This window comes from Biomphalaria glabrata, chromosome 7 (genome assembly GCF_947242115.1).
Source record: "Biomphalaria glabrata chromosome 7, xgBioGlab47.1, whole genome shotgun sequence".
NCBI classification, from domain to species: Eukaryota; Metazoa; Mollusca; class Gastropoda; family Planorbidae; genus Biomphalaria; species Biomphalaria glabrata.
The window spans coordinates 34,703,104-34,723,932 of NC_074717.1; the positions used below are offsets into that span (position 1 = coordinate 34,703,104).

Here is a 20,829-nt window from a genome sequence, read left to right on the forward strand (position 1 = left end):
AGCCAACTATAGAAAGAAATTCTATAATGAAAGGCCACAGCAAAATGATGATCCTCAAATTTTTGTAGCTAATATGTCAATGTGGTTTGATAGATGGGTATCCATGGCAAAAATAGAAGAAAGTTACCAAGCTCTTCGTCAACATATTATTATCGACAACATCACCCATGCTCACTCAGAAGATATTCAATCCTACATTATAGAGAGAAATCCTACTGATATACAGACATTAACCAAGATCATCAGACAATATAGAGCAGCCTATCCAAACAAGTCAGTCAAACCATCTGTTGAAGAAAATTTTGTCTGCTTTGCTCAAGACAAAAATGCAAGATATAAGTCAGATGACAAAGTCAAATGCAACAAATGTCATAAACTAGGGCATTTCACGTCTCAATGCCGCAGCAGAACCACAGAATGTTCATTTTGCCATAAAAAGGGTCACCAAACTCATGAATGTTGGAAAAAACAGGCAGTATCCAAAAATCAAAATTTTGATAGACCCACATCACCAACTCAAAGATACAGCAATAGAGAGCAATACAATCTCAACAAAGCACCTGGAAACAATAAACCAGATAACAACAAACCTCGCTACAGAAGTCATTCACAGGACTCCAGACCACAATATATGCCAAACAGAAGCTCATATAACAGAAGCTATTACAATGAGCACTCAACTATGACAGTCATTGCAAAGTCCAATGGTCTCAAATTTTATCCAGGCTTTGTAGGAGACAAGAAGGTGGAAGTTCTTCGTGACACCGGAAGCACGTCCACATTAGTACATGAACGCTTCGTACACGCAAACCGTTTCACAGGCAACCACGTCCAAGTCACTGCATTCAACGGAACTGTCAGCAAGTTACCTGAGGCCATCATTTATGTTACTACACCATTCTTCAGTGGTCAAACAAAAGCATTAGTAACACCCAATCTACCAGTGGACCTAATCATTGGAAACATAGAAGGAGTTAAAGAATGCACTCCTCAAGAACTTGCTGAATGTACAAATGCCATAGAGCAAGGTCAAAAATGTTTGGCAGTAATGACAAGATCCATGTCCAGACAACAAGAACATTTGGCACCTGAACAAGTTAGCCAAAATAATCACATGGCTACCTCAGTTACGCAAGTTATGCAGAATGCAACAGAACCAGTTACTAGTCCAGTAGCCAGCAACAATCAAGAACACTCAACATGGACACCCCCAGTTACTACATGTCCATCCCTACCTGCTACTAGTTCTACATGTCCATCCCTACCTGACAATACAAGCCCACCTCTACCAAGTACTTTCCCATCCCTAACCACTGATGATGACTTCATACATCAAGACTTGAATAAGACTGCATCTGCATCAAATACTATGATATGCATTGAACATTTCTACTACAATCAAGACAAGTCTCATGAACCAGAAGCAGATACTTATATTCAATCAACTTTGGCTATACCAGACAAAAGAAAAACTATGCAACTTGACTCTAACACTCATACAAGTATTCCTCATTTGAAAGAATGTGAGTCAACTCAAGAAGCCATTACATCCAAGAACATTGAAAGTCAAAGAATATTACATGAACACATGAAATCAAGATATTTTGCTCAAGGAGATCAAGTCAATTTACTGTTACCAGATTGGAGTAACAAGCTATTCTACAAATGGCAAGGTCCATTTACCATCACCAGAAAGATTTCCAACCTGCTTTATGAAATCAATGTCAACAAGTTTACCAGAGTATTTCATGTTCATATGTTTGAACATTACCATGAAACAGATAATGAAGACATCAAAGCAGAAGTTGAACATTTTACAAGCTTAGCAACTATTCCTGAGGAAGAAGAAACATCATCAACACCCATTCCTGAGGTAGATGTTTTATTACCAACATCAAATAACATTGACATTCCCAAGGTCATCACTCTGGATGACATAGCACTACAAACAGTGAAGAACATTAAAGTGTTTCCAGACCATGCAGATTTCTTTACCAGTGTTTCTGAAACATTTCCAGTACTGCAACTTGAAAGAAACTCAGAGAGCAACAACATTGACAACACCAAGTTTCATCCTCCTTCCACTCAAAGGGCAACTTTTCTTCAGAAAGGAACAAATGAACTTCTTCAACATTGCTGTATTGACCGATTGAACTCAGACTTGTTCAGTCATTGCTCTATTGAACATTCTAATGCAAAGCATTCTGCTACCATTGTTCTACAGCGTCAAAGTTCATCAACCAGAAAATTGAGTTTTGGTTTCGGACAGTTCTTATTTTCACCAAACTCAAACGCGGTTCAATCAGACATTATCTGTGAGATCATTATGACATGGAGACAACAGCTTCATAAACTGAAAGACCTTTTCTTCAAGTTTAGAAAACGCACATGCACATCCATGTCGGCAATTCAGAAGGGTTCCGAACTTTACATTTCTACTCTACATATGTACTATAGCATATTTAGTGCCACTTGATCCATTATCATTCATACTCGTCAAGGAAGAACATTATCCAGTTATATTTAATTAATTAATTAATTTGTCTACTCATTTTCCACAGGAGTTCTATATCAGATTATGTTACATTTTTTTCAGCACCAAGCAACCCACTGAGGAAGGTCACTCATTCAAGATACTTTGTTTATTATGTTTCAGCATCTTTGCATATGACATGCATCAGACATTTTAATTTTTAAATCATGAGCATTTTATTTCAGGTATAATATTATTGCATATATCCTACTATAATAGTACAGATACATGACAGACAATTGGAATTTTTCATTGCTTCACACATATTGAGATTTATATCACATTGAGTATTATTTTCTCAGAAGATTGTCATGTACTATCACAATTATTTTTTTTCTATGTCAATTTTTCATATGCAATATATTTTTCCATGTACACATTTTCACATTAGTACTAACCAAATGAGTTATAATGTCATATTTTAATTTCATCATAAGGCACCATGAAGAGAAGTAACCTATTCAATTCAAGATTTAGTTTATCCAAGTATTATGCTTTGTACAACTTTTGATATTGTTCATGACAAGCATTGTCTCATTTTCATAACCACTTGAATAGTGAGACAGGTGTTCAAAGTCATCAATAATTTTATTCACTGCATTTACATATTTTTTATCTCCAAGTTGACTTTATTTTGTCAGATGTTACCTCAACCATTTTTCTATAATCTCATGTATGGTATTTTGTGTATATTTAAATATTTTAATACATATGAGCATTTCTATTACCATACAAATGCTAAATGGAGAGGGGGGTAATATGTCACAGATTACATTATAGAATTGTTTGTACATTTCACTTTTGAAAGAAATATAAGCCCTCGACATGAGTCTCGGGATTTAATCCTCAAATTTAGACACTTGACATTCAAGTCAGGATTTACCCAAGGGACATAATTAGTATGTTTGAAATCTATTGGTTGATTTGAATTTAAACAAAGACATTTTTGAAAAGAGTTAGCGCCAGAGAATTGGCGGTGGTAAGAAAGAAAAGTCGGTCGATAAAATAATGCCTTGGTAGTCAGTCACGTTTCTAAGAGCTCTGTTTGAAAAGCCTTTGTAATATGCTCATTGATTTGTAATTTGTACATAAACTGTACTTACGTTATATTTAAATAAAGTTCCAGAGTTTTGTTTTATCAAAGAATAATTAATTTGTGAGTCTAGATCGTCAGTTTTGTTAACTATTGAATTCAAGTAAAATCCCCGGCATGACAACACATCATACCATCAAAATGTTGTCACACTCAGAAATGAAAAAAGCACTGAACAATTCTAAGAATAGACATTCTGAGTACTTATTATAACTCCTTCAAGAATATTCATATCCTATTGAATCAGTATATTAAATCACAAATAAATTTGTTGACCATTTATTTTTTAACCTACTAAAAAAATGCTGAAATGATAAGTATATGTGAACCACTTTCATGCTAAAAGAAATAAAATATTTTTAAAATGTATCACAAATATGATGTTTCCGTTAGTGGGCAGAGCTAATGCAGCCATAAATTACATCATAGAAAAAACTAATACAAATGAAAATATTGTCCTGTGCTAATGGTGAATCTTTATTTTTTTAAATATCAATTATTTAGCAACAAAGTAGTCTCTCAATTAGTTAAAATGTATTGACCTTGTTAACGTTTGATCAGTGGTGATTTTAAAGACATGAATTACTTTTTAGTAAGCAATGTTAAATATGTTAATGTTTTGACGGAACTGTTGATTCATAGGATGGTCTGTTATGATGGGTTATGCTACATACTGTAAAAGCTAAGATAACTATGTCAAGAGCATTTTGCTAGATGAATAAAATGTGTTAAAAAGGATTGAATCCCCTTTAGAGCAAAAGCAGTTTGGCCATATTAAATCATTTTATCAAAATTGAACAACAAAGTTGTTAAAGCCTTGATCACTTTCATTGTGTGGTTTCCAGAGATGTGTTTTGGGCTACTTTCCTGCACTGCATTTAGTAATGTTGTAAATTTCTATTTCAAATCATCAAAATTGAATTATTTATTGAATTGAAGTATTATTATTCATGGTTTCATTTATTATTATTATAATTTGCTGTATTTTTTGTCAGTCATATTTCCATGTATATTTGATGTTTCTGAATAAATTACTTTAATATAATTCTCTTCATGTCTCAACAGTTTGGACACCAAGAAGTAAAGGAAAGATCACTCTTTTATTTCTGCAAGTTGGACTAGTGTTACCTGATGGAAAAAAAAAGAGGGGGGGGGGGGAGTAGTATTCACCAGTCACTAAATAGCAGGACCGGACTTAACCATTGTGACCAAGACATTGTGGAAAGATCACTCTTTTATTTATTTCTACCCCACGTAACTTTAGCGCGAAAAAAAAGGAGGGGGGACAAGTAATCTACTCTGTATTCACCCGGCACTAAATAGAGGGGCGGGCTCAACCGTTCTGGGGCCCTATGCAAAACAGATTTTGCGGGCCAAGTTTTGGCCTTGCGTGTAGTGAAGTCATACAGTATATCATAAAAATTCTATTTCCTACATAGATCACGCTCAATAGCAAGAATTACAAAATGTTTCAATCTATCTACGAGAATTGTTGACCTCAGGTAACTCTTCATTAGTTTGAGGCATCAGATTCCACAATTATGGGTATTGCATAATGCAATAGGATTGGCGTTTTCCATATTGAATGACACCCCAAAATGACAATTTTTTCTTTGACCTAAAGCCTTTGCTACGCCGTGGGTCGATTAGTTGCTTAAATTTCTCCAAATTCTTATGTTAAATTGTCTTTCAATGAAATTTAGTGTTTGGAAACTAACTGAGACTAATCTTATGCAACTAAAATATTATTATCTTGATTGTCTCCCTTATATAAGTTTGTAATGTGTATTTAGGATAAGTCAACAATTTGGCTGGTAAAAAGGAAGAACTCAATACTGTGAAGAGATAAAAGCTGAGCTGGTTTTGTTATATTGTAAGACATGGCTCACTACCAAAAGTAATTCTTCAAGTTACAATGGAGGGAGCATGAAGAAAGTGTCACCCAAAGAAAAGCTGGCTGGATAATGTAGTAGAATGGACCAGCCTCTCTTGATATCCTGCTAAGAACAGCTGCTGACCAGGAAAAGTGGAGGGCATTGGTTATGCGTACTGTCACAGCACCCCTATGACAAAAGTCAAGGGATTGATGATGATGATGATTTTTATTTTTATTTAAATAAGTTTAATAAGTGCGCTAAAAAAGTGTTTAGCATAATTGATGACATAGTCATGTGCTAGTTGATAGCTTTTACATGGGTTTGTCAATGCTTTTTTTCCTTGGCAATATTTAATAGTCTTTATTTACTTTCTAATATATGCATTGTTTAAGAAATTTTCTTTTATTTCTTTACTTATAGGATGCTCTATTAGAATTGAAAAGCCATCTAAACCTTGCTGAGATGGAATTAGCTCAAACATATTGCAAACCCTGTCAGAAAAGGAACATTTGTGTCTTATTGGGGTGTTTAGCAGAAAAATTAGCAGGTCACTAGGATATTTCTTTCATTTATATAATGCTAAGAAATTAAATAATCATTCTAAAATGTCAGTATTAGTTTTTAAAAATTGAAACATCTATTTTACCTTTGATTTTGCTGCAGTTTTTTCATTTTTTGTTTGGTGTTTATCAAATGTAGGTCCACACAGCATATCACTTTTAACATCGGACATATTGACTTTCTTGATACAACATTTGGTAAGTTAAAGATTATTTGTTTATTGTTTTGATGCAAAGCTTGCTAGTGCTTAAATTACAGCAAGTTTTACTCAGTTTAAAAATAGAAGTATAAGTTGCCATTCATAATTTTGCAGAACATGGAGCAGATAATTTGAAATGTAACTCTTTGATCAAATTCTTATGTTCAATACAACTTCTGATATATATTAGTCTTGATATAAATCACTAAGGGGGCATGATGGCTGACTGGTAAAGTGCTGGGCTGGCTTCTAAATCAAAGAGTCTCTTGGTGAAGACTAAGATTTTGTATTTCATTTGTATTTTTAGGATGCCCCTACCCAACTCTAATGAGTACCTGACATTAGTAGGGGAAAGTTAAGGGGATCAGTAATTATGCTGGCCACATGACACCTTTGTTGACCATCAGCTATAGAAACAGAGAACCTTTCATCATCAGCCCTATAGGTCACTAGGTCTAAAGGGATATTTTACTTTACTTTAATAAATCACTTGTTTTTGAGGTATAAGAATAAAGTTATGTTTTTACAAAGCTGATATCAATTCGCTCTGTCTGGATGAAATCTTGTACATAATTTCTCCCACTTCCCAATCTCATATCAAATTAAAACTTTGCACAATTATTCATTGTTAATCACAACACATGAATCAATCAAAAAGTTATCCAATTAGTCAATCAATTTTCATTATTTGATGCTTATAAATAGTTGCAGTGCAAAAAGCTAGGGTTGGCAAATTGTTTTTTGTTCAACAGATTTTCCTTTTCTCAAATCATGTTTGTTTTATTTATCAGAAGCCAGAAAATCATCCAGTAGTAATTCTTCATTCAATGGTTGCTCTAGAAAAGTTTGCTCAAACTAGTAAGTATATATACCATATACTTTAACTTTCAAATATATATATATATATATTTCTCACACATGCAATTATTATATACAGGCATCAAGTAATTTATATATAAATTTTTATACACACAATTATTCTATATGTATATGAGCCCTGACTTACTTATCATAATATTCCTAATTAAACTTTCCTTTTTAACCCAGTTCATCCTGATGTAAGTTGCCTTGTGGTCATATGGTATGCATCACGTCAGTTTAAACCCTGCCCTTTGCCATCCTGCAGGAGATTTAGGCTTGGATGTAATAACCCTGAAACTTATCCAATAAATAGCTAACTAAGCACTCTTCGTGGTTCATTGATGCAGTACTGCTGACAAAATTTTTATTTTTTTTTAATCCATTTTCTTGTGTTTTTTTTTCTCATTTTCTTATTTGTTCGTTGTTTGTGTGTTTTAATAAATAAGTAGGTATTTTATCTTTAGGGGATATACTGACATAATAAAGAAATATGTGGCTGATCGCAGCTCTAGTTATGGGCTTAAGCCAAAGTCTAAATGTGTGCAGTATCCCCTCAGAAATGTGTATAGAAAAAAGCAAAGTATAGGAGGTTGAAAGAAGAAGTGTTCTGATCAAAGTAAGCAACAGATAAATTTAAAAGCCAGCGCAGATTCTTTTCCACTATCTTGACATAAAGTCATCATACCAACTTTTTGAACCCATCAAAAGTTGAGTATCAGCTGGTGTGTATATTAGTATAAACATATTCATCACTGAATTTTGTATTGACCCATGTCTTTGTGTGTTTTATTAGGTGAAAACAAACTAAGAATTACACAAGCATTGCAGCATTGTGATGTGCACCCAATGACATTACTAGAGGGCTGGTATACACGTGACAACGATAATACTCCACTCAGTTATAGCCGGAGAGAAGTGGGTTTCTGTGCAGGATGGTGCCTTGATAATTTGTGTGAGTTGGTATTACCCATTTATGTAGTTGTTTTTATTGTTTTTGTTTGTTTTTTTTTACTATAAAATTTAAGTCTGCATTTGCAAAGCTTCCAAAACACTTGTTACCCGGTATACAAGAAGTCAATTTTGTGAAAGGCAATGAAGGTAATATAAATTTGCAGTTGGAAGGAATTTTTAACCAAGTAAAAATAAAGAGGACATAGATAAATGTTACTGGAAAAAAGGAGCAACCAATTATGAACAAAATTATGTCAATTTACACATCTGACATTTCACCTTCTTTCTAAAAGACACTAGTTTCATAGTCATTCTTTTTTAATTCCAGCATATATTGTAGGGATTTGGTAGACTACTAAATGTCTTTGAGTTTTCTCCATTCAGCTGCACACTGAGCAGGTTATTCCAGCTGGAGCTAGTGTCATTGCTTTTCTTCTCCGGCACTTTTCTTCTACCAGTGCTGTTTTCATTTTGAATACCTCAACTTTAGTATAAATACAACAAAGACTGAAAACATACTTTAAAAAAACAATTACTTAATGTTAAAGAGTAAATCCATTAGTAATATCATTACAGAACAGATTTAAAACTCATGTAGCAAGGGTACATAGGACACAAAACCAAAATTTAAACACACAAAAGAATGTTAAGACAACGATGAAAATTTTTACTGGTTCCATACTCATAGAATAAACTGTCATAATTACTTTCTTGTAAACTACCGGTACTGAATCATTAAAGCTTGATTGGATTACCTTTATTGGCAAAGAAAACCAGTGACTTAGAAAATTTTATAAGAAGTCCCTGTAAGATAAGATAATAAAGGACTTTTATAAAGAAAATGACCTTTTTTTTATATAAAATGTGTTAAAGTACACAAAATTTGAATTTTTTAAGGAATTAGATATTACAATTTTGAAGTTTAAAAATTCTTATTTTTTTAACTGGTTTTTTGTTGTTTTTTTTTTATTTTCAGTTATCAAAGAGGTAAGAACATTTTCATTATGACATATGTTTGATCAACACTTAAAAATGTTGTAACATATTTAAGATAAGAAAAATCCCATTTGATGGTATCTTTTATTACATGCATTAAGATTTTCATAAACATTGAACATTGAAACGAGTAATGCAGGAGTCTAATTTGCAGCCGCAGAAGATACTTTTTCCTACCAGGTATCATTCAACTTTCCATAATCACAGTTTTAGATCAATGGGCTTACTGTACATCAATAGTATTTTTAAAATGCATGATCCAACATTTAAGAACCAAATGTGTTGGACAAAGTAAAGAATCAGGCTAGTTTTGCCCAGTTTGTGACAGTGTTCACAGATGCTTTGAACCACAAAGACATGAAAGTTTTGTTTGTTTGTAAAATGTTTTACATGTTTCGGATGTTCCTTCAGAGTTGAAGATAGTTTACTTCCTAGTCCAAACCTCCCGCAGGATGACGGGGGATGGGAGTGGGCAGGATTTGAACCCTCGACCATCGATAAATCCGAACGACAGTCCAGCACGCAAACCTCACAACCAGGCAGCCATCCCCTAATGATACAATTTTTTTCGCCACTGTTGGGCATGAGAGTTAATGTATTGGAAATTGAACCACATCCAGGACATACTACTGAAACTTATTTGACAATTTATTGCTAATGGTTTTCAAAACATGAACAGAGAAAGTTGTAGTTTATTTTTACAGAAGGTGTTAATGCTTATTTTTCGGAGAATTGAAATGGCAAGAACAAAAACTCGCAAGATTCAGTCGGTGTTGTCAAAAAACTATTAGGCAATGGCTGGGATGCCCAAATAGTACACAGTGCCATAAAACTGCTGCAATTTTGTCTACCAATATACGTGGAAACCATATAAATTAAAATGTATTATTTCAGCTCCTACAACATTCACTTCCATCAATGAAAAGAAATTTGTCGATGTAGAATATAACAAAATTTTAGGCTAAAGAAAGATGAGGGTGATATTTCTTAATGCTTCATTTGAATCAAAAACTTTTTTTTTCTAAACTTATGTGCTGAATTGTGGCTGTATTTTGCACACAACATTGCAGCAATATTCCGTTCCATGTAGCACGTCTGCATACTAAGTGACAGAAATATTTTCTGCCATTCAGAAATGTGAAGTAAAGTTAGAAAAAGGTTCCTCACATATGAAGTACACATGTGATTTACTAATTAGCATCTGTCTAATTGTTAAGAAAAAATGATCTAACAACTATCATAAATTTTTATGAAAATTGTTCCAAGTATCTCAGAGAGAAAAGTTGCCATTTCGACAACATAAATGCTTTCAGATGGATCGCTCTGAATATGTTTCATCCGGCAAAACCGTTTCAGACCATCATCAGCACAGCTGAGAAGGAGATAGTATCAAGTTTTTTTTCTTAAATGCAATATCAAATTTACATAGATCTATAAATTGTTGAAAGTATTGTTGCTCAGCAACAGCAAAACAAATTCTGTTTGTTTTTTTAACGACCCATGTTTGACATGTGTCCCTCTTTCACTTCCCAAAAATCTGGTCACCTTACTTGGGCTAATTGTAAATTTGCAAGAGTTTCGTCTTATTTAAGGTTATTGAGCCACTGCAGCATTTCCATTATTGTGGTTAACTTATAATTGATGAACAGAATATCCACCTTCGGTTGCAACATAAAAATAGAAAGCTTACAATATGTAAATGTAATAACATTCTGTTGATAGGCCCAAACACTTGTATCTTTATAATGCAACTTACAATGACAAGAACTTTTTTTTTCCTTTTTGGTAATTACATTAAAGTTCTTTTGGATTAATTTGTTAGAACAATGTACAATTTGAGTGGCCAAGGCTCAAGTCAAGAGCAATGATATGCACTTATATAGACATGAGATGATAGTGTTAAATTCAGAATGTCTACATTTTAGCATTCACTAACTACTCACAAACATTTATCTTTCTTTCTTAGTATAATGTCCCTTACATTTACTTAGACCCTCGCACACCCTATTGTTTTTAAAGTGGTTTATTTGTATGAAAAGAAAGTCTTACATACCTTAATAAATTAAACAAAACAAAAACGAAACGGCTTGCTTTCAGAAAAGAAAAAGTAGCCATTGCACCAGAACTTTGTAAGATGCAAAGTATTGTGATATTGACACCACACAAAATTAATAGCTGCTTTTCCTCCATTGGGTTGAGGGCTAAATAAAACAAAATATAATCACCTTTAACAAGTAAATAATAAGAGTGTGTATAATTGCAAGCTTTTTATGTACTTCTTGTGAAATAATTGAAGACTATTCTTACTTATTTTAGCATTGTGTAATAAAATAAATGAGAATAATCTTGTTTACATTGCAAAGTGCTACAGCTTTTAAACATTTTATATTTTAAATACTTTTTTTTTTAAGTTTTAACATTTTGATATTGAAACTATTTCTTTTTCAACAGCAAAATATGCTACATTTTAATAATTATTTGAAGTGTTTAAGTAGTTTGCCCAGGTGACATACATTTGAATAATTCAAAATGGCTTAGCACAGCAAAGCTGTCAGTCTTGTTTAGCTTAGCTTATTCACCTTCACCTATCCCTGAGTCTTTTGAACATTGGGGCACCAAACAAGATCTGTTGACTGTCTTTCTCCTTTCCTCTCTGTCTTTTGCCTTGGACAGAATCTCTTTCAATGATTTGCCTGTTCATTCTTCCGATTGCTTTCTCTTTCTGCTTCTTTTTCTTTTTTCTGGTACTGTTTATTGAAGGAAAGTCTTTGCCGTGGCAGTAGTTAGGTCATCATGCTGAATGAATCCTGTTTCTGATCTCTTCATTTGTGATGCAGTATTTGTAAGTGATGTCTAGGATTTGTCTGTAACATCTCAGTTCCATTGCTAGGATTCTCCTCTCTAGATCTGCAGTCAGCATCCAAGATTCTCAAGCATAAAAGAATGTGGCTGTGACTATCAGTCTGATTTTTAGTGTTGAAGACTATGCCTTTGTCTTTCTAGATTGTTGCTGCTGTGGACTGTGTGGATCTAGCTAGTAGTTCAGGCTTAGTTCCCTATTACAACATGTCAAATGCAATGAAAAATCGACAAAGCTTTTTTTTTTTTTTTTTGTGGTTGTAACAGCAAATAATACTGAATAGCACATTTAAGTCAAAACATTTTTTTAAATCTGGTTAAAAAAACAGTACCAATCCACCAACTCTTTATAGACTATAAAATGGCTTATGACAGTATCAGAAGGAAATACCTATATGACACACTACAGGATTTTGGAATACCCAATAAGCTGACAAGACTTATACATATGACATTAAACAACTCAAAAAGCAAAGTCATAATACAAGGAGAACACTCACGGGAATTTAGGATTAAACGAGGATTAAGACAAGGAGACGCACTTTCCTGCATTCTTTTCAACTTAACACTGGAGAGAGTTATAAGAAATATACACATAAACACAAGGGGAACTATTACTAACTACTTCAGGAGAGAAAACATGGGTCCACAACCAACAGGGACGATATACAGCCAACCTCTACAATACCTTGCTTATGCCGATGACATTGCCTTATTGGGTAAAGAAACCTCTGACATCGCTAGAGCCTTCATACAACTAGAAGAAGCATCTCGACCAGCAGGACTTGAGGTCAATGACAGTAAAACCAAGTACATCACAATGACAAGAGACAATCAAACAGAGGGACAAAATATCAAAATCAAAGACCACGAATTTGAAAACGTCCAAACTTTCAAATATCTAGGAAGTACTATTAATTTAAAAAATGACCTACTAACAGAAATAAAGGAAAGAATAGCAGCAGGCAACAGGGCATTTTATAGCACCCACCATCTACTTAAGAGCAAAATGATTTCAAGTAAAACCAAGAAAATAATATACAAAACTATAATAAGACCAGCAGCAATGTATGGAAGTGAGACCTGGACACTGACAAAGACATCTGAAAATTTACTTAACACTTGGGAAAGAAAAATCCTTAGGAAAATATATGGTGCCATACAGGATGAAACAGGGTGGAGGACACGCACTAACCATGAGTTATATCAATTATATGAAGACCCACCAATAGTGAACGAAATAAAAAAGAACAGACTACGTTGGGCAGGTCACCTTGAAAGAATGTCAGACAACAGAGGGGCGAAAATCGTATACAGGCAAAAACCAAAAGGCAGGCAACTCAAAGGCAGACCCCGAATGCGATGGATAGATGACGTGGAAGCAGATCTGAAGCAGCTTGGGGTTAGGGCGTGGAGACGAAAGGCCCAGGAGAGATCTGAATGGAAGGATGTGTTAAAGCAGGCCAGAGCCCTCCATGGGCTGTAGCGCCACTGGGATGGATGGATGGATGGTTAAAAAAACAATACATCAATTTTCAATTTTCTATACTTTTGACCTGTCACTATTTTGAATTGGTAATTTAAGTTTGCATTTTTTTCTTTTTTTAAACAAAAGATTCTACTACTGACTTTGGATGTTATAAAAAGTGTCTGCTATGTATGAATGAGAATGAGTCATAATTTTATTTCTCAGCCAATAACAATTTATTATTTAATCTGTTACTGGCTAATCAACATTTAAAAATTGTGTTTGTTTTGTTGTCCAGGGCCGTCCATTCTCATATGAGCAGCTAGACAGGTCACATTTGAACGTTATGCTCAATAGCAATGATGTCAGTGAATATTTAAAGATATCAGCTGATGGCCTGGAGGCATGTACTCTTGTATTGTTTGACTTTTTTTTTCCTTTAATCCTTAAAAATATTTTATCTTTCCAGTTTATGCCTCTTAGTTCAAAGTTAATAAGTTGTGTATTTGTCCTAGATATACATAGATAACTCTTGAACATTTGTATACACATTGTAAAAAACTCATAAAGGTATCTATGTTCACTTTAGGCTCGGTGTGATGCATCATCCTTTGAAAGTGTTCGATGCACATTCCAAGTGGATTCAGGTGTATGGTACTATGAAGTGACTATCGTTACAGATGGAGTCATGCAGATTGGTTGGGCCACAAAAGACAGTAAATTTCTTAACCATGTGAGAACTTTTTTATCTTCATGTTTACTGAAATGTTTATTATTTCTTGCCTTCTGTTGTACAAGCTTTTTTTTTCTTTCTTTCTTTTAAATTTTGTTTTGTTTTCATTAAAGTTTTCATCAATATATTGATTTTTTCTTTGTTCAACTCTTTTTACCCTCAACTTTTTAAAAACTCTTTTGCTTCTTTGCAATATTTGGACTAAGCATGGTGAGCACAGACAAGCATGTCACACAATTTAATTAGGTTAGGATGGCCTCTGACATTGCTAGAGGGGTGCAAGCCACACCAGGTTATATATTCATCAGAGGTGACCCCAAAGTGGAAAGTTTTGACAGTATTGCTACATTGCTAGATATCAGTTTCTAGCAAAGTAGAGTTTGAATACAAGGAATTGTCTTGACATGGTGGAATGCTTTCCAAATTTTATAAGATTGAAAGGTGACAATGCACCAAAAGCATCTCAGTTCCTAACCATGCATCAACAACTCAGAATTAGTTTATACATTTTGTAGCTTTACCTGTCTAGTGAAGAATTAACTTGTCAGGGAAATGAAAGCTGCAAAGTACTTTAGTATCTTGTTTGAAAGGACAGTAACATATTACACACTGTTTGAAATGATAAAATACATTAATCAGCAATGGTAACACTGATGTTAAAGACATCTTCTCAGAAATGTTTTCTTTAAAAAGGAAAAAAAGTTGTAGGATCGATTATGTTATCTGTAAAAGTCTGGACAGTGGTGGATTTGGCATGATGTTTCGAGCCTAGTTCACAAAAGTATTAAACCAGTAAAAGTTTTAAGTGTTAACAAAGTGTTGGTCATGTTTGAGACTGTTGAAGTTTATCATTAGCTACAAAATGTTATTGAGAATCAAACCATTACATGTGAAAAGCATCTATATTGACATTTAAGTCTGTTTTTAAGTTTTAACTAAAATTAGCACACATTTTAGAGTTGTGTAACAATCAAGGAATGTAGGTTATTACAAACCCGCTATAAATTTTTTAATATTTTTTTTTGGAGGGGAGGGAGTGGCTATTTCAATTTGTACCAAGTGACACCACCCTAAGCAAGACCTCTGAAATAGGCCTGTCATGCTTATAAAGAAAGCATAAAATATACCAGTACTAATAATCTATTCACTTTTTTAGTTTCAGTAATAAGAGCTTTATTTCTTTAATGTATTTTATTTTCTTGCTTTTAATTTCAAGTCTAAATGAGGTTCTAAAAGAAATGTTTTGGCTCTGTAATCTGTATCACCATAGAATGCATAGTTTATATTCTAGATGCATAGCAAGGCATGGTTGATGAGAAAACCTGTGGTGTTACTCTGCATTGTGTTGACTTGCCACCATTTTTTCCCTTTTGTTTCATCTGCTTTTCTAATTAGTGTGAGGGATTTTTTTTTCCCTCACAAAAGATAAGTTGGCAGATTTGTATGGCTTGACAAATGGAGCTTTAGTTGCTAGCTTGTCAGGGCATTTAGGAGTCCAGTATAACTGACATTTTTCATTTCTTTAGATATAGTTAGTGTTGCTTTTTTTTTTTACTTTAAAATAAAGCCATATAGCATAAAAAATATGTGAAAAAAAAAGTTTTTTTGTGTTTTTTAAATTATTCTATCAGAAAAAAAAATATTTTATCTACAAATCTAAAGCAAAGAACAATGGAACTTTTATTGTTGTTATTCTATGTTCATTACTTATAATGCTTTATAGATGTTTCAACGTCTACCCATAACTTAATTCACAAATACTTTTAACAATGTGGAAAAGTCTTTATGAAAAGAAAGATAATGACACTTATACTAAAATGAACACATTTGCAACAAAAGCATGTGCAGTTGTACAGACTGTATCATAATACTACCCTGTTTATTAATAATATTTAATTATGTGTGTTTTGTTATATGCCACCACAATTGTTATTTAGCAGTCTGCTGTTTAAAACAGAATTGATGTAATATGATAGAAGATAACAATTTCAATAAGTAGAATTAAACAAATTTTTGAAATCAATAAATCTGGGTTTTTTTTAAATACTATTAATTAATCTAGATCTCATCAGAAAAAAAAAATATATATATATAAAAAATTCTGATATAACTAAATTTCTAAATTTACTATAATTCAAGTTATTAACAGTTAGGTACTGTAAACTATGCATTACTTCCCTTTGCATTGTTTCTTTTAGTTAGTTATTAGTTCATTTTTTTTTTAATTAATACAAAAATGTATCATCCCCAAAAATAGATGTCCCTCCCATTCATTATCTTTTATTTTGTATCTTTCCACACCTTCTAGTTATTTTACAACTTAGTAGCATCTAAGCTCAGATCCAATCTGTTCATCCACAACTAACCCAACTTTGGCTTTAAGTCATTTGCTCTAAGTATAGTGACTAGAGTCACTAGAAAAATTTTTAAGACATTTGTATATAGCATAGTAACTATAGTTAGTCACTAAACCTAATATGTGATTATAATGTATAAACATTTATTTTAAGGATGGCTGTGGTATCGGGGATGATGAATTCTCCATGGCTTACGATGGATGCCGACAGTTAATCTGGTACCATGCGCAAAGTGAGCTACACACACACCCGTGTTGGAAACCTGGTGAGTATTCCCTTCTCCTCCCATGAACACATCAGTTTGTCAACACCTTCTCTAAGTGCTCTCTCTGTCCTCCTTGTGTGTTGTCTGATGTTTTCTTTCCCTACCCCATTTCCTCCTGGACAATTACTGTTACACTAGTGTTCTAATTAATCCTTGAGCTCTATCACTTTTTCTTTTCTTACTTTCTATAAGATCTGTTTTGTCTGTTTGATAAAATGTATCCTTTTAGCTCTCAAGAAAGTAAATATTTGCCTACAAGCTTTAAAAATGTTGTCTTTTTTTTTCCCAATGTGATGTTGGATAGAAACTAGGGTAAAAACAAAAAAAGCGGGATGGTTGCCTGATTGTGTGTTATGCATATTTGACTTTCGCCTCGATGGCCCCAGATTCGAACCCAGCCCAACACCATCTCTATCATCTTGCAGGAGGTTTGGGTAGAATTTAATTATGAACGAACATCTGAAAAATGTCAACATATATTTAAAAAAGTCATTTCCACAAAGACATCCTTTTTTTTTAACTTGCTTGTAATTTATATATTTGAGGAATTATGAAACTGTAACAAAAATTATTTTTGGTATTAAATAAAATTTGCATCATAGTATTCTAACATACTTGGCCAATAAAATCTGAACCAATCTATTTGACACTTGGCTTATTGAATGGTAATATAAATGTATTGGAAGTGTTGCTTAGCTTTCGATATAAATGTTTAGAAAATTAAAATGTTTTCAATAAAATTCAATACAATCCCATTGAAGTTATATGAAAAGGATTGAATTGTTTTAATAAGTATAATTACGGAGCCATCTGCTGTACCACATAAAAACATAGAAAAAAAAAGCTTTTTTTAAAAAAAAACATTAAACTTATAAGCCTTGTAGTTGTATCAATTACTTTGGATCAGTCAGGTAATTAGAACTAGTTTGACCTATTGTTTTTGTTATTTTGACCTATTGTTTTTGTTAGTGCTATTTTATGCTTAGCTTTCTCATTACACTTATGCATAGAAGATTCAATAGTTATCTATTGTTTGTTTCAAACTTACATTTAAGTGGCAACCTACCTGTCCCGTACAATTTCTTTCTTTGTTTGAGATTCTTAACAAAATAATTAATTAACAATAATTAATTAACAGGTTAATTTTTAAAATTGATTCTTGTGTTGTCAGGTAAAAGAAATAATTGTGCAAAATTTCATTTTGATCAGAGATTGGGTGTCGGAGAAATAACGTGTACAAACTTTTTACCAGACAAAGAGTTGATACACGTTTTCTAAAATGTCTACTATTCGACCGATAGTTGAAATGGACAAATAAAAAATAAATTATCTTAGGTGACACCATTTTCTGGTGGATTAGCGTGCGTTGAGATTTCATGAATTGAATTAGATCTATGCCCTTTTTTTCGAGGATGATGTGAACCATTCTACTTAGAAATAGAACTGCACCATAAGTAGATAGACACTATTGAGTTTACTTTGATTTACAGATATCCAAATCAGTGGCTGTAGTGCTATGGACATTTTGTTACTGATTTACAATGAGTGAACAACAAAGAACATAAACGCGTTTGGGAATGTTAAGGGCGTTACATAACAGTTTGTATAGTTTGTGGTCCGGTCACTTTCTCGGAGCACAACAGACATAAAGGTTTCGGGAGTCGCATTCCTTACTAGGTCACGTGATAGCGCTCCTTTCAAACACCCATCCCTCACGGTTTTTTTTTCCCCTTAGTCCTTGCTTCACCTCGTCGTTGCCTAGTCTAATTTTTTTTTTTTTTTTTTAGCGCCACAGGAAGTTCTGCGATTTTTCGCGGGCTACATTCTTGGGTCCTGAAACGTATCCCAATTTGAATGAATGTGTGTATGTAGGTCATGACTGAGAGGGAAATGAAACTGAAGCCTAACCCTTTCGAACACACACGAGTTTTTAAAAAATGTGTTGAGTCTGCATCTTCGTCTTTAGGATCACCCCATTATTTTTTTAAAGGGGCTGCCTATCTAGATTTAACAGTCGTCTTATCAAGTTGTAAGGAAACAACAGGGCCGATATCAAATAAATTAATGTATAACTTGGGAGACCAAAACAAAAAACTATATAGTCTAGTTCTAAAAACAATCTTTCTAGATTTAATTAATAGTTCTACCAAATGTTAAGGAAACTATTTTTTTTATAACCATGAACACACAAATCAGATCTAGATCTAGTTCAAAATTTCGAATCAGTTTTGGTGATCCCAACTAAAATATATATATATATATATATATTGTTTCGGTAGATCTATGAATACAATTAAATCGTGTGCTCGTTTTTTTTTTTATATAACAGATAGTCTGATTTAAGTCTTAGATTATCAAAAAAAAAAAAGTATGGTTCTTTAAACATTACAAACTATTAGCAACTTCTGTGTGCCCATGGAAGAAATACGCGGGACTATTTTTCCCGCCTCTTTTCCATTGATAAAAATTTTTTGAAGGACAAAGGGGGGAAAGGGATCGGCTGGCATTATGTGCTGTATCAGCAGTAACAATTCACGCGCCCGCACACACATACACACAGAACCACTAGTTAATATCCTGGACAGGGGTGCATACGGAGATGCTTACAACTCATGCTTGTTTATTGAACTTTTTTTTTTCTAGAACGTTTCCGACACCTGTACTATCGCACTTTAGCAGGACGCCACACAACATGCCCACAGCCCCCTCCTTCCCATCGCTTTTTTTTTTCTCTAAACCGTCAAATATTTGATGAATGAAATACATTCATAGTAGATCTAATCTAGTTCTTCGATATTCCAGGATTGGCGTATCTTTGGCATGTTGGAAATTTTTTGTCTAAAGTTTGTCCTTGACGTTTAATAATCTGAGAACCACTGTGTTGAACACACGCCTGCACGTTGGAACGACACGCATAAGACAGGCTCTGTAGGGGCCTCGGTACTGATGGGGTCAGGAAAAGTTCAGCCTTTTATCGCAATTATGGAAGGCGGGACCGGGAGGGCGGTACTATTTTAAAATACTGTGTACTGTGACCTTTTGCATGATCATGGCGACCAGTCAAGGCAGTGTCCAGCATGGGACTACTTGACATTATAGAGGGGAATGTGTGCATAGATTTAGACACACTTTGGAAGGCCTAAAGATTAGATCTAATTTTTTTTTTAATCTATTTAGCATGTCCAAGTTGCACCCATTTCTTTTTTATTCATCGAATTTGTTCTGCTAATTTCAGTTCTGATTATCAACCTTAGCAGCTGCTGAGTTGAAAACATTCTCTTTGTATTTGGAAGGTTTCAGCCAGTATCCATGTTTGTCTCAACTTCCCGCCTAAAATTAAAAAAAAAAATGGATGTCAATGAAACTTTTTTTTTTAGTTCACATAAAAAGGGGAGGGGGTAGAATTTCTAGATTGATAAAAAAAATTGTCTATAGAGGAGTATATTGATGTAGATCTAGCTCTATATCTCTCGAATCACTCACTTTCAGTGGATTAAATTCGTTCAAACTTGGTCTTGTGAAATGACAAATGTGTTATTGCTAGGTATTCAGTACCGGTATCTTGCTGACTAGATCTAGAACGGGTGCAATGCAAGTGCTTGATCTCAAAGTTGCCTTGCACTTTCTGCAGTTACCTTTAAAAACAAACAAAAAAATAAAAACTCCGTTCCTCGATAGACTACTCCGATTTTTTCAAATAGGTCAAACATAATGGCGATGTTTAAGGACGAGGATTTCTTACTGTATTAAAGATGTCTAGTTGTTGTTTTCAGTAAACCTTCAGTTACCTTATACGTGAATAAAATATGATTAGTTTGTCTGCTTAACTTCTTATTTTACTGGCAAATAAATAAACCCACAGAAACGGTAATTCACCTATCCAATAAATTCACACAAATATTCTAATCTACACATAAGTACAATAGTATTATATATCCATACAAATATACTATAGCAATGCATTTGTTTGATGTTTGTTTGTTTTTTGACGGTATTCATTGTTGAAAACAGCGTATGGATCTACGATGAAACTAAATGATGCAATTTAAAGACAAGGTCCCTTAGTTAGTTTTAGG

At 33.6% G+C, this 20,829-nt stretch overlaps 1 protein-coding gene across 1 annotated transcript in view; it reads left to right on the forward strand.

The window, feature by feature from the left end:
- Nucleotides 1–20,829, forward strand: part of LOC106053726 (RING finger and SPRY domain-containing protein 1-like) — a 58,161-nt gene that overhangs the window by 13,358 nt on the left and 23,974 nt on the right. The window contains exons 6-13 of the mRNA XM_056036172.1: nucleotides 5,924–6,050; nucleotides 6,203–6,261; nucleotides 7,055–7,121; nucleotides 7,918–8,076; nucleotides 9,052–9,062; nucleotides 13,697–13,801; nucleotides 13,988–14,131; nucleotides 16,642–16,753. Of these exons, the coding sequence (XP_055892147.1) occupies nucleotides 5,924–6,050; nucleotides 6,203–6,261; nucleotides 7,055–7,121; nucleotides 7,918–8,076; nucleotides 9,052–9,062; nucleotides 13,697–13,801; nucleotides 13,988–14,131; nucleotides 16,642–16,753 (784 nt within the window). The remainder of the gene's footprint in view (nucleotides 1–5,923; nucleotides 6,051–6,202; nucleotides 6,262–7,054; nucleotides 7,122–7,917; nucleotides 8,077–9,051; nucleotides 9,063–13,696; nucleotides 13,802–13,987; nucleotides 14,132–16,641; nucleotides 16,754–20,829) is intronic.